General features: G+C 42.3%; 1 protein-coding gene across 1 annotated transcript in view; it reads left to right on the top strand.

The window, feature by feature from the left end:
• LOC311245756 (T-complex protein 1 subunit zeta) overlaps window positions 1-13,981 on the top strand; it is a 34,816-nt gene that overhangs the window by 3,466 nt on the left and 17,369 nt on the right. Inside the window, exons 2-6 of the mRNA XM_084335732.1 lie at window positions 2,270-2,333; window positions 2,496-2,630; window positions 7,056-7,229; window positions 8,142-8,245; window positions 8,355-8,465. Coding sequence (XP_084191858.1) covers window positions 2,270-2,333; window positions 2,496-2,630; window positions 7,056-7,229; window positions 8,142-8,245; window positions 8,355-8,465 — 588 coding nt within the window. The remainder of the gene's footprint in view (window positions 1-2,269; window positions 2,334-2,495; window positions 2,631-7,055; window positions 7,230-8,141; window positions 8,246-8,354; window positions 8,466-13,981) is intronic.

Genomic DNA, 13,981 nt, shown 5'->3' with positions numbered 1-13,981 from the left:
GTGTTGGGAGGCGGGCCGCTGGCTTTACTACAGAGCACAGCACAGGAGCTCCGTGGGGCTAACGTTACCCCTCATTGTGTCTATTCTACTAGCATTAACGTTACTCATACAAACAGAGTAAACACAGTTTTCAATCAATCAATCAATAACAACATTAACGAGACCCTCGTTGTGTCTATTCTGCTAACGCTAACGTTACCTCTCATTGTGTCTATTCTACAAGCGTTAACGTTAGCTAGGCTGTCTATGCTAACGTTAACGAGCATTAGGCTAACAAGCTGTAACGTTACCAGTCGCGTCTATTTGCTAACGTTGGCATTAGGTAATAACCGGTTTAAAATGGATGGTGATTACCTCACGTTGTGTCTATTCTACTAGCATTAACGTTACTCATACAAACAATCAATAGCGAGTTATATTGATCACGCTATGTACGATAGCCATGCTAAAACGCTAGCACAACATTAGCACCTAACCTAACAACAAGCCTTAACAAGTCAGCGATCTTTTTGCGAGACTAAACTCTCCGCTCGGTGGCAAATTGTGTTGATGTCGGTTTTGTTTAATCAATAAATGAGGCAGAATACACAGTGACTGTATCCTTTGTTTATTGCACTTGTGCCTGCTGCAAACATAATGATTATGAAATCCTAGAGACGCGTCTCTATTCAGTGGTCTGCAGTGTTTCACGTGACTTTTCTGGTACCCAAAAAGTACCTGATAATCACAACAATACTTCCGGTCCGGTCGGTGGGCTTCAAAATAAAAGTCTTAAACACCGGAAAAGACGGAGCGGTGGGCTTCAAAATAAAAGTTTTGGGAAATAAATTTCTCCAAAAAAAAATTCTCTAACCGGTCGCAATAATATCGCTTATCGCGATATTTTCGGGGGCAATTAATCGCCCAGCAAAATGTGTTATCGTGGCAGGCCTAGATATTGCTAATAAAAGAAATAGCGATTAAAACACGAGTTTTCTCGTTTTTTCTCCGGCCTTGGCACTCAACGCATGGTGAGTTAACCCGACTAATCTCGTCGTTGGCATGTGTTAAGAAAACGAGGCTCCAATTTATCCAGGCCTGCAGATTTGTCGGGGGTTGAGCTTCTTTAGGGCCCTATGGACTTCAACCACCTCAAAAGGTGATAAATTGATATGCAAACAGTGCTGGGATTATAAACATTGCACTTTACAAATTATTGACATTTCGACTGTTGGGTCTACCAGCTACCTCATCCCATGCAGTGAAACCTGGATGATTCAGTCATTACATGGCCAGGCCCAAGCCGCCAACAGAGGCTAGGTTACAACAAGGTTCTAACCTAGACATGGCAGGTCACCTGAAAATGCCATCACGTGTCCGATAGCATAGTTCGGTTGGAGGAAAAGATGATAAACACTATACTTTAATCTAAATATTGTAACTTTGCGCCCAAGTTAGTGTAATAACAAGGACAACAACAACTTTATATTACGTTGCGCCCAATTGGAGAGCATTTATTTTATATTCACCCAATCTCATACTATGTGGTTGAGCATAGGGCTGGGCGATATGGCCAAAAATTATATCACGATATCATATTACTCGATATCGCTAATTATCGATATTGTTATAAGTATTAAAAAAAAATATATATATATATATTTTGCAGCAATTATTTGTCGTTGCCGCCATCTTTAGTGTTACATCCCCTCACACTCCAGTTGTCAGGCTGCAGCTGGTTTGAAAGCAAAAGTAAACAAGCTTCTCTGCTGGCTGTGGCTCCAGGGGAGTTGAATAGGTCTGGCTCTGCTAGTTTCTTTTCTATCTTTTGGTGCTTTTTTGGTGGACAAACCACCGCACATGTGCACCGTGACTCGTGACTGGAGACTAGCTCTGCTAGCACACATAGCCTACTGTGTACAGATGGTTTCAAACTGTATTTTACAAAAAAAAAAAAAATCTCAATTTGGTCAGTATTGTCATTTGGACAAGCAAAGCCATTACTTTAAGTTGCAGGCAAGAAAGACAAGTCTGTCCACTGTCTCTGGTTATAAAACTGCCCTGTTGCAGGTCACACAAAAAGAAAAACCCTTTAAAAAAAAAAATGTATTATCGATCGATATCGATTATTAAAATATATCGCGATAATTATCGTTATCGTCCAGCCCTAGTGAGCACACTAGAGGTTGGGTCTACCAGCTAGGGTCGAGGACGTTTCGGACAAGGCTTTACCACTGTTATGACGCAGTTGCTGACATTGGAGACTAACGTTCTATGCTGCTGCTTACAGGCTTGTGTCTGGAGCTGGTGACATCAAGCTGACCAAAGATGGTAATGTCCTGCTGCATGAAATGGTAAGTTGTGTCTCTCTCTGTGCTCTGGTCTGCACCACTGTTTTAGGGGAGTATTGGTCATTCTCCACATGCCCCCATCAAACTGGCACAAGTTAGTAACTTGGCAATTAAATTACATATTAATGGAAAGGTTTACATATACACTGTTTTGTGTTGAAATAGCAAATCCAGCATCCAACAGCCTCCCTGATCGCCAAAGTGGCCACGGCGCAGGATGACATCACGGGAGACGGCACCACCTCCAACGTGCTCATCATCGGAGAGCTGCTGAAGCAGGCCGACCTCTACGTGTCAGAGGTGAGGAAGGGGACCATGCCCACCATATTTGTCTGACGCTTTTGTTTTAGGAAATGTTTTGACATTAAGCTCTATCCCTTCAAATCTAATCTTTTGAACGATGTGGTAGGGCTGGGCGATAAAACGATAACGATAACTATTGCGATAAATTATTTCCTCGAAATAAACATGAAACGTGGTCGAAAAGTTTCGATATATCGATTTTCCAAGCTTGGCTCCGTTCAGCCTCGGCTCAGCACACTCACTAACAACAACCAACGTGACGTGATTACGCACAACAGTTAACAACCAATCAGTGAAGGAGATGGCCGAGAGCGAAGTAGACCCGGAAGGAGGTAGGACTCACTCAACAACCAGGCTTGCTAGGCTAATTAGCTTGCACGGCGATGTTTTATATATTTACGTGCCGAGTATGTGTGTGGCGTGAATTCTGAGGCCACGTTTATAGTAGTGGGGGTATACAGTGGACGTCGTTTCAATATATTGTGGCGGAAGAGAGTATTTTAGTGTCATATTTAGCACATTGTCATGGAATACACCGCTCAGATACAACAGGCTGGCTAGGATAACTCGCTTGCACGGCACTGTTTTATATATTTACGTGCCGAGTATGTGTGTGTTTTGAATTCTGAGGCCACGTTTATAGTAGTGTGGGGTATACATGCATTAAAGCGTTCCGTGTCCAGACGGATTTCAGTCTTTTTTATTTATTTTTTCGTCAATTTGATTTGGAGTCTGACGGAATTGGCTACCTGGTATAATATATGATTTGTAGATGCGTAGGGCATTTTGACCATTCTAACCAATCAAACGTGAGCTTGACGCACACATGTTGCTCACAGTGCCCTCCCCCTCACAGACCTGTCTTGTCACAGAGACCCGTATCATTTGCACCGAAGATAGCAAGCGTGCAGGTCCAATTTTAACACCACTGAAGCATTAAACAATGGCCCAGTAAACTATTCACGTTAGTTTACTACACGAGGCGTTCTCTAACGTTATCTAGCTGGCTAGCTGATAGTTCATAACATAATTGAAATTCGTTTTTGAAGCTGTGGCTAACGTTAGCTAGCTACCGTTCTTCGGGTGGCTAACGGTTAGCTACCTAGCAACTGTAGCTTGCTAATACGGGCTGGCTAACTTTTATTTCACAATGGAGTGGAGCTAACTAACTGTACAAATCGATGTGATTGTCTGAGACTGTATTTTGTACGGTTGGCTGCCTGGCTGTTGTGGATTTGGGTAGCCAGCTAGCAGCTAACATCAACTCAATGTCAACACTATGTTGACACTCTGAGCGAGTTTGCCGATAGCAATGTAACAAACAATATGGTCCGTGCGGAACCATTATCCCCAACACATAGTTATTAGCTAACGTCAGCATAATAACGATAATGGAAGGAGTAAGCCGGCCACTAAAAAGAAAACACACGCAGTGTTCTCAGACGAAAAGGATGAGCGGCACCACCCAACAAAAGAAAGTTACGAGAGGAGGATGGAAGTTTGAAGATAGCAGTGTTTCAAGAGACTGGCTAGGCTACAGTATGATGCGGGGGCTGTAGGTGGTGGTGAGTTGTTAACTTGTTCCGTGTTCCGCAACTATGTCAAAAAGAAAAACGGAAACAACACATTTGTCATTGTCGTGTTACTTCACAGTACAAATGTGAGTCCTCTGCTGTGGTTGTGAGTATCCTTTATTAGCTTAACTCCGTAGCAACATCACACAGGTGTATCTGTAGACTGTCTCCTATTCTCTCCCCACGTATATCTTATTTCTCCCACCCACCCTAATGTACAGTCTCCTCCCCATCATAATGTATATAATCTCTGTTAGGATCTATGGGTAACAGTACTGTATATTTGCATATCGTATATGTCACAAATGTAACATTACTATATACCTGTCCTGTAGTATGTCATGTATGTCCCTATGCCATAAATGTTGTGCATGTCATAAATGTCTATGAATTGAAAATGGGGGACCCTGATGTAAACAAGACAAACGTCTTTCTCTGGTCTGCATCCCCTTAACAATTGTGTGTATTGAGCCGTACTGTATTGTACCCATTCTGCAATCTGTTAAATATTGATTGATTGTTATAACATATTGCAGAATCGGTACAATACAGTACATCTCAATACACACAATTGTTAAGGGGTTGCAGTTGCAGACCAGAGAAAGACTTTCCTCTTGTTTACATCAGGGTCCACCATTTTCAATTCATCATAACATATGACATACTTGACATACAGATGGATAATACTGCTACATCTATACATTTAAGACATACCAGATTTACTACAGTATTGTTTGTGATACAATAAGAGTCTAAAAAAGAGAGCATATACATTTGACGAAGAAACTGTACATTGGAGGAGGTTGGGTGGAGGGGGGGGGGGACTACATTGGAGGTGGTTTGGGGGGGGGGGGGTAACTGTACATTGGATTATCGACGAAACCGAAACAAGTAGGCTCCCTTAAAACGCCAACGCTATTAAAAAGAAATACAGTGGAGGTTAAAATAAGAATATGACTTGGCCTGAAAAAAAGTTCAGTCAGGAGATTTTTTTTTGCTTTAATCCCTGGGTATACAGTTCGTTTCAATATATTGTGGCGGAAGAGTATTTTAGTGTCATATTTATTGTCATGAGATACTCCGCTTGTCGGCTAACTGCTAACGTGCGCGGACTGATGACGACATCAACTCGACTTGAGACATTCGCAGCAGCATAAGAAGTTAATTAAACTTGACAAGACATTATATCGACGATAATTATCGATATCGAATTATATGAAAATAATTTTATAATTTTATCGCGATAACGTTTTTGGTCATATCGCCCAGCCCTACGATGTGGTAGAAAGGTCTCATGACTAGATGCTCTTGTCTGAGAGCGATGTGGTAGACGGGTGTTCTGAAAGGCATCAAGAACATGGGTCCTCAAGAACGGGTTTCTTTTAAATAAATTAGTTGGGGATAAGCTGGTACTTGTTTAAAAAAAGAAAAGCCCAACAGGAAGACTGGTGTGTGGGAAGCGTTGCAAAATCACACCCATTCAGGAAAGCTATGATCTCCAAGTTGAGTGTCAGATTTTTAGCCCTGTAATGGACCTGTCTCAAACCCTGCCCTCTTTTCTTGATCCTCCAATCACAACTGTCGCTTACCTCGGACAAACTTGGTTTGTCCGAGGTAAGCGACAGTTGTGATTGGAGGATCAAGAAAAGAGGGCAGGGTTTGAGACAGGTCCATTGTTAAACTGTTCCACCCCAGGTGAAAATCTGCATAAAATGTATACCTAGGTAAATGGAATATTGCTCCACTTCTACAAGGGCTATTTGCATATTCTTGGTATCTAGGAACATCTATGGACCTCAATGAATGTATTCTCAGTGTCAGAAATATTGTGTCTATTACTAGGCTTGCTTAAATTCTGATGAAACAAAGGAAAATATGAATTATGATTTTTCTTTTCATCTTTGACAGTGAATAAAACCATGATAATAATGACCAAACTTAAAAAACTGCCACTGAGCTCATTCAGTACCCTCTTGAGATCATGTGTACAAAAGATCTAAGGAAATTAATAAAGGGAAGATGATCAAACTGAAGGTTCTGTATATACAGTACTGAATTCTCCCATCCGGACCAATGCAATTTGAAATATTATTATAGAATATATGCTTATACATTACCTTATTATAGCCAATTCGCACATTTATATATATATATATATACATATAGTATCTTTCAAATGGCCGAGTTCAATTTGGATATAGTATCACCAGGCGTGCATAATAACATATACTGATATTTAATGTAATCGACTGTACTTTTTTATTTCTCCCACAGTGTAATCATTTTGTAACTAATTTCAGGTCTAATTATTCCTACATGATTACAATAGTGTGGAGAAACTGACTGCGTTTCAATATTTGTCAAAAACGTTACCTTTTGTAGCTTATTATCGCGAATCATAACAATTATTGATATGATTCATTCAGAACGCTGAACTTTGAAACACCATATTGGACCACAGGAAGTGTAGAACGGAGAAATTCTGACACTGAACGATAGCCAGTGATCTCCTCTTCAAAATGGCCGCAAATAGATTCCAATTCCCATGGTTCAATATTTCCATTTCCGCTTCCGGGTCAAAACACGAGTGGAAAATAAAAACTTAAAATGATATAAATGCACTTTTAACCTATTGCTAAACTATTGCCAACCTAACGTTTTACATTCTACATGTATTTGTGACATAGTAGTGATAATAATACTTGAAAACGTTTGATTTTAAAAACGTTAATTTATTGCATCACTCATAAAAATATTAATATATGATAATAATGTCAAAAGGGGTCGGTACCGTCCCCGTGGGGTGGAACAGGTTCTTGATTGTTAACATGTTATGTGCCTCTGTCAGGGTCTCCATCCCAGGATCATAGCGGAGGGCTTTGACGCGGCCAAGGAGAAGGCTCTGGAGGTGCTGGAGCAGCTGAAGGTGACCAAACAGATGGACAGAGAGACCCTCATCCATGTGGCCCGCACCTCCCTCAGAACCAAGGTCCACAGGGAGCTGGCTGACCTGCTCACAGAGGTGTGTGTGATAAAGAGTATTTTAGGATTTTAATGTCAAGTGTCATTCTTTCAGCTTCCGATTAATCATTTGATTCGTTTTTTTTGTGCACCCTCTCAGTATGTTGAGGGGGCATGGCCCTCTGTTCATTGAAAGGAGATGTCAAGTTATCATAATACATGAATCTTTCAATTGTAAATAAATACATTAATGGGACCAGTGTGATTGGTAGCCCCTTACGTGACTGCGATCTGCAAGCCAGGCGCTTTTGGTATCCGCAGTCACTCTCAGCCATGTACCTACCAGGCTAGTTTGGACCACCAAGCGCTGCTTCTGAGCTGGGTCAAAATATATCAGATATGAATTTCAAAAGGTACCCAGCGTACAATATGGGTTTCACACAGCGAGGCGCTGGGGTTTGAAAGCTCGGAGTTGCTAATAAACAGTTTAAATCATTGTTACAAAACGAGTGGTACTTACAGAGCGAGCCGTGTATTTCCGCCGTTGGTGTCGGTACTCGCTCTGTAAGTACCACTCGTTTTGTAACAATGATTTAAACTGTTTATTAGCAACTCCGAACTTTCAGACCCCAGCGCCTCGCTGTGTGAAACCCATATTGTGTACGCTGGGTACCTTTTGAAATTCATATCTGATATATTTTGACCCAGCTCAGAAGCAGCGCTTGGTGGTCCAAACTAGGCTGGTAGGTACATAGCTGAGAGCGACTGCGGATACCAAAAGCCCCTGGCTTGCAGATCGCAGTCACGTAAGGGGCTATGTGATTGGTTGCTATGGGAGATTAGCATTGGCTAACTCTGCTAGCAGGTGATGCCTGCGATTGGCAGGTGGAGGTTTGGCTTTGGCAATCCGGATGCTACACCTGGCTGTGAAGCAGCTTGTTGTTGAATGACTGGTGTGTCTGTATGCTACCAGGCGGTGGTGGATGCGGTGCTGGCCATCCACAGGCCAGATGAACCCATCGACCTCTTCATGGTGGAGATCATGGAGATGAAGCACAAGACGGACAGCGATACTGTGTACGTGGAGCTGTCTCCTCTGGTTATTTTCAGCCGCGACACCTACACATACTACACATTAGACTTGGCTGATAATCATATAATGATGGAGTTGTCTCTTTTCTCCCAGGCTGATCAGAGGCTTGGTACTGGACCACGGCGCCAGACATCCAGACATGAAGAAACGTGTGGAGGACGCCTATGTCCTCACGTGCAACGTCTCCTTGGAATATGAGAAAACGTAGGTGGAATTTAGGCCTTTACTCAGAGCTCGGGGTGTTCTCTGGTGTCACAGTTTGTTCTTCATGGCATCATATGATTATCTTAAATGTACAGATTTTGAACACCAGCATGGCCAAGGTCTGTCGCTCTTCTCAGTAGTGGACACAGTCAGACACCATACTAAAGCAACATTTATTTATATTTTTTTATAAAAAAGAAAATCCCATCCCAATGTTAGTCGTTGTGCCAATTCCCACTCCCCTTCCTGGTCGTTGTGCACTCTACCCCCTACCGTCGGTCTGGGAGGGCGGAGACTATCACATGCTTCCTCCGACACATGTGTGGCCAGCCCACTGCTTCTTTTCACCTGGCAGCGCGGACTCACTGGGAGAGTGTAACGTGTGGAAGGTCACACTACCTCTCCCAGATCCTTCCCTTGCTGTGCAGGCGCCCCGACCGAACTGTAGGAGTCGCTGTTTACAACGACCAGGACCCACCCACGCCGGCTTCCCACCCGCTGCCAATTGTCGGACGGTCGGCCAAGCCGGAGGCACCACACCCGGATTAGATCCCACTGGCTCTGTGGTGGTAGACAGACGCTTAGTCCGCTGCGCTACCCGGCTGCCCACTAAAGCAACATTTAACCCGTCCTTATGGATCACAGTCAGACACCATACTAAAGCAACATTTAACCCGTCCTTATGGATCACAGTCAGACACCATACTAAAGCAACATTTAACCCGTCCTTATGGATCACAGTCAGACACCATACTAAAGCAACATTTCACCTGTCCTTATGGATAGGGTTGGGCATCGTTTGGATTTGAACCATTTCGATTCCTGTTCTAAACGATTCTTGATTCCGATTCTTTGAGGTACAGGTCACAGCTTATTTCGCAGGAGATTTTTTTTTTCTTTTTTTTATCTTAAATTTTTTTCATACTACACATTGTCAGTTGACTTGATACAGTTTAATTTGGTTGCTGTTAGGGTTGGGCACCGAAAACCGGTTCTAATTAGGAACCGGTTCCTAACTTCCGGTTCTGGAACCGGAAGTAACATACCTGCATTTCGATTCTTAAAAAAAATAATTTTTTACTTTGTTAATTAATACCCTAGTTACAGTACAGCAACCAAATTAAACTGTATCAAGTCAACTGAAAATGTGAATAGTATGATTTAAAAAAAAATAATAATAATCTCCTGCGAAATAAGCTGTGACCTGCACCTCAAAGAATCGGAATCGAAAATCGTTCAGAACAGGAATCGATATGGAGAATCGGATTCTGAACCGGAATCGTTCAAATCCAAACGATGCCCAACCCTTGCTGTACTGTAACTAGGGTATTCATTAACACATCCTGCGCCAAAAATGTCATACGTGTTTCAAGGTCATGCTAATTCTGCCATTCCACGGCGTATGACGTTATTGAGATCATATTTCATTTTTTTCGCCATGGTATTCATAATGCCCTCACCCAGCCTTGGCTGATACAGTGGGAGCCTGCACAACTCTGCAACGCTTCAATACTGCCGCCTGGTCGTTATCGGGCGAGTTACAACCGGAAATGGATCTCTGGTGATCTCCGTGTACCGGGGAAATGCGTCCGGCACTCGCATATTGTTGCAGGACTCTAGACACACAGCCGTACATATGGATCGCTGCCATAACTCAATAATTGATATGATTTGGGCGTTTATTATTATACAAACCGGAAATGGATCTAGGCGATCCACGTCAAATAAGTGGGATCTTTTTCCTCCAGTCTCACGGAGGGCGAACGGTAAGAGGACGCTGATGTCATTTTCAGCATGAGTTGTTTATTATTATTAATGCAAACTGCTCTGATCAATATATCACCCATACTACATAAAGCATTTACTGACTATCACGGAATTATAAACTACCCCCCCCCCCCCCCGTTCATCCGCGCATGATCAGTCATAAAGTTTAGGATCATGTACAGTTGAAATTTTTAATATAGCGTGTATTGGCAACAAACGGCAGTTGATAATCTATATATGCGTTTATGCCTATAACTCACGTTCTAGGAATTACTGCAGAAAACGATAACATTTATATTCTAGACGTATTTTCGTATGAATCTATGAATGAAAAAGTATAACGTTCCTACACCCTGAACGATAGATAATCGATGTTGAATGGGCCATAGTAATGTCAATTTAGCAATACAATTTAAAAAGTTATAGCCCTGCAAAGAAGGTAAACATCTCCATAGGCTTAGAGTGGTGGCAGAGAGTGGTATGAGACGGGCAAACTCTGTGGCAGTTAATGTGTTAAAGGAAAACTCCAACATTTTGGGAAATTAGCTTATTTAACATCTCCCCTGGAGTTAGACAAGAAGATGCATACCTTTTTTGTCTCTGTGCATGCATTAGGTTTAGGGAACAGTCGCTCCGTTAGCATAGCTTAGCTTCATCACTGGAAGTGAGGCGGGGCCGGAGCCTGACGTTCCCTAACAGTGTATAGTTTGATTGATTGATTGAAAAGTTTATTAACAGATTGCAGAATACACTCCAAATACAATAAAAAAATAATTGAATTAGACAATTACGTTTTATAAGCAAATATACTCTGAACTATTTATTGCCTAACCACTCCTCTCTGAGCGCAGCCAGTGATTTCAACGTGTCGTCGTGATTGTTGACATTCTCATTCATTCAAAGGATCCGAACCGATTGAAGTTTATGGATACCATGACTTGAAATCCTCTTACCTTGACGATTAAAAGCCTCCCCAATTTAGAAAACAGTAATCCAATGGCTGGTATTGTTATACCGGACGCTCTGAGCTAACCGGAGCTAACACAGATCAGGATGGTAAACGGGGATGGAAACTAACTTTTTGGCTTACCAGCCAACTGGCGAGTATCTGATTTTTTTTACCAGCCAAACAGATTTTTTACCAGACAAAAAAAATCGCTAATTGTGATAATTACTTCTTTGTACGTCTTCGTCTAAATTGATTTTCAATCATAGTAAATTAATCACACTGTCTCTACTCTTCAAAATATTACATCATTAAATCACATATTAACATGAAAGAGGGAACTATTCTGGACTGGGTTGGGCTGAACTGGGCAGTGAAAGATGCTGGGTTGGGCTGGTCTAGGTTATACTGAATGATGAATTGAAAATGAATTGAAAATGGGGGACCCTGATGTAAACAAGACGAAAGTCTTTCTCTGGTCTGCATCCCCTTAACAATTGCATGTATTGAGCCGTACTGTACTGTACCCATTCTGCAATCTGTTAAATAAAGTTTTCATTCATTCATTCATCACAGCTCAACTACTAGGAATGTGTGTCTGACTCTTAAGTGCAGGAAATATTCATCAGAAAGGGGGGACATGATGGAGGGAATGGAAAGAGCAGGTTTGACAGGAGCAGGGTTGAAGGGCATATTGGAGTGTGGAGGAAGTGGACAAGGCATTAAGCAAACAGGACTGAAATGGGGGACCCTGATGTAAACAAGACGAAAGTCCTTCTCTGGTCTGCATCCCCTTAACAATTGTGTGTATTGAGCTGTACTGTATTGTACCCATTCTGCAATCTGTTAATAAAGTTTTCAATCAATCAATCAATCAATACTGGGTTGGGCTGGTTTAGTTTGGACTGAGTTGGGCAGTGAAAGAACCAAGCATTTCACTGTAATGTAATAGCTAAATAAAACAACTTGAACTTGACTTGTTACATTTGCACTCTGGTTGTATGCCAAATGTATTCTGGTTGTACTGTACTTGTGCTGTAAGATGACAATACATTGGAACCGAATCGACAACGCTAGGGGTTCAGCAGGTGTATTCTGAATGCCAAGTATGACAACATCACCGTTGTGAAGGGCATATGGGCGAGTGGTGATATGGGGGGAACCCCGGTAATAATAAAATGTCACTCGGCTGCATTTAAGCAAAGCCGCTCAGTATAGTCGTCCACTATGTTGAATGCGCGTTATGGTAGCTTGTTACATGCTAGGTAGCTAGCCGGCTAATGCTGGTTGACTTGTCATTCTCATCCGACTCGAAGGAGACGCGTCGCGTGCTATTGTTCGCCCCCATGTCAAAACCCACTGATATCCGAAAGCGACGACTCTACATGCAATTATTTTCATCCACTGATGTGTTTTTGTAAGTTTGTCTACGTTGTCAAGCCGGCTGCCGGTGGCAGGAGTCTGTAGGTCCGCGCGCAGTGGTCTGTCCACTTCCCCTAGATGGGCGGCATCTTCTAGAAAACGAGTGTTCATTGGAGGAGCTTAGAGCGCATCTGTACAACGATGATGTTCATTGGTTATGGTCTGATTATTATGTGGCGCAAATGGGAGGAATCAAGGGGGGAGTCAGAGTTCGGTTTGTGCCAGTGAGCGAATCAGCAGATTGCAGAATGATTTTTTTGTTTTGTTTTGTAATTACTAATACTCGCCAGACTGGCGAGTGCTCTTCATGAATTACTCGCCAAACGTAAAAAATACTCGCAATTGGCGAGTAAAGTGGCCTAATTTCCTCCCCTGATGGTAAAGCATATATAATGACTTCCTTTCTGGGGTTGTCAAAATAAAAGTGCAACTTTTATAGCAGCGGAAAACGTTTATTTTGTACATTATCTAACGTTAACACGAACCTGCTATAAACGTCGCACTTTTATTTTGACAACCCCAGAAAGGAAGTCATTATATATGCTTTACCATCCTGATCTGTGTTAGCTCCGGTTAGCTCAGAGGTCACAACATGTTTACATGAACGTTTTGGAGTTGTATTTGGAGTGTATTCTGCAATCTGTTAATAAACTTTTCAATCAATCAATCAAACTATACACTGTTAGGGAACGTCAGGCTCCGGCCCCGCCTCACTTCCAGTGATGAAGCTAAGCTATGCTAACGGAGCGACTGTTCCCTAAGCCTAATGCATGCACCGAGACAAAAAAGGTATGTATCTTCTTGTCTAACTCCAGGGAAGATGGTAAATAAGCTAAAATAAGCTAATTTAAGCTAACGTTAAATCCAATGGCATTTCGGATATACAGAAGCTACAGTTAAAACTCAAACTGCATATGATCGGTATGATGGTCCACCACGAATGCATGAAAGGGGGGGGGGGGGGGGCGGGGGACGTCGTTTCTGATGATTGATTACCAATAACCGCATTCGTTGATCGGGTGGATGGCTATCAAAACAAGCCCTGATCAGCATGTAATTTACGTGAAAAAGATCTTACCGTGGGCCGGTTGGATCCCCCAGAGTATTTCTCAGTTATCGATCGCCATCTGGTAGATCGATATGTCCATTGGCTGATTTATTCCTTTACTGCATAGTGAATTTGGCGTCGCAAAAGGTATTCCAAGCTACTATGATGCACATCCAGAATCCAGCTACTGGAAACTACATTGAAAGTCAAAAAAAATAATGCACCGTTCTGCCACAGGGCACACTGCATTATCGAGACAGCGCCCCTAAGAGGATCTGGCCGGTAATGCACTTTTCAGAATTCGAAGAGGAGGGTAGATCTGCAGTGCCACTC

The sequence above is a fragment of the Notolepis coatsorum genome (genome assembly GCF_963971535.1).
Source record: "Notolepis coatsorum genome assembly, chromosome: 1".
NCBI classification, from domain to species: Eukaryota; Metazoa; Chordata; class Actinopteri; order Aulopiformes; family Paralepididae; genus Notolepis; species Notolepis coatsorum.
The sequence above is the reverse complement of the archived record's forward strand: the minus strand, read 5'-3'. Positions and strand labels throughout refer to the sequence as shown.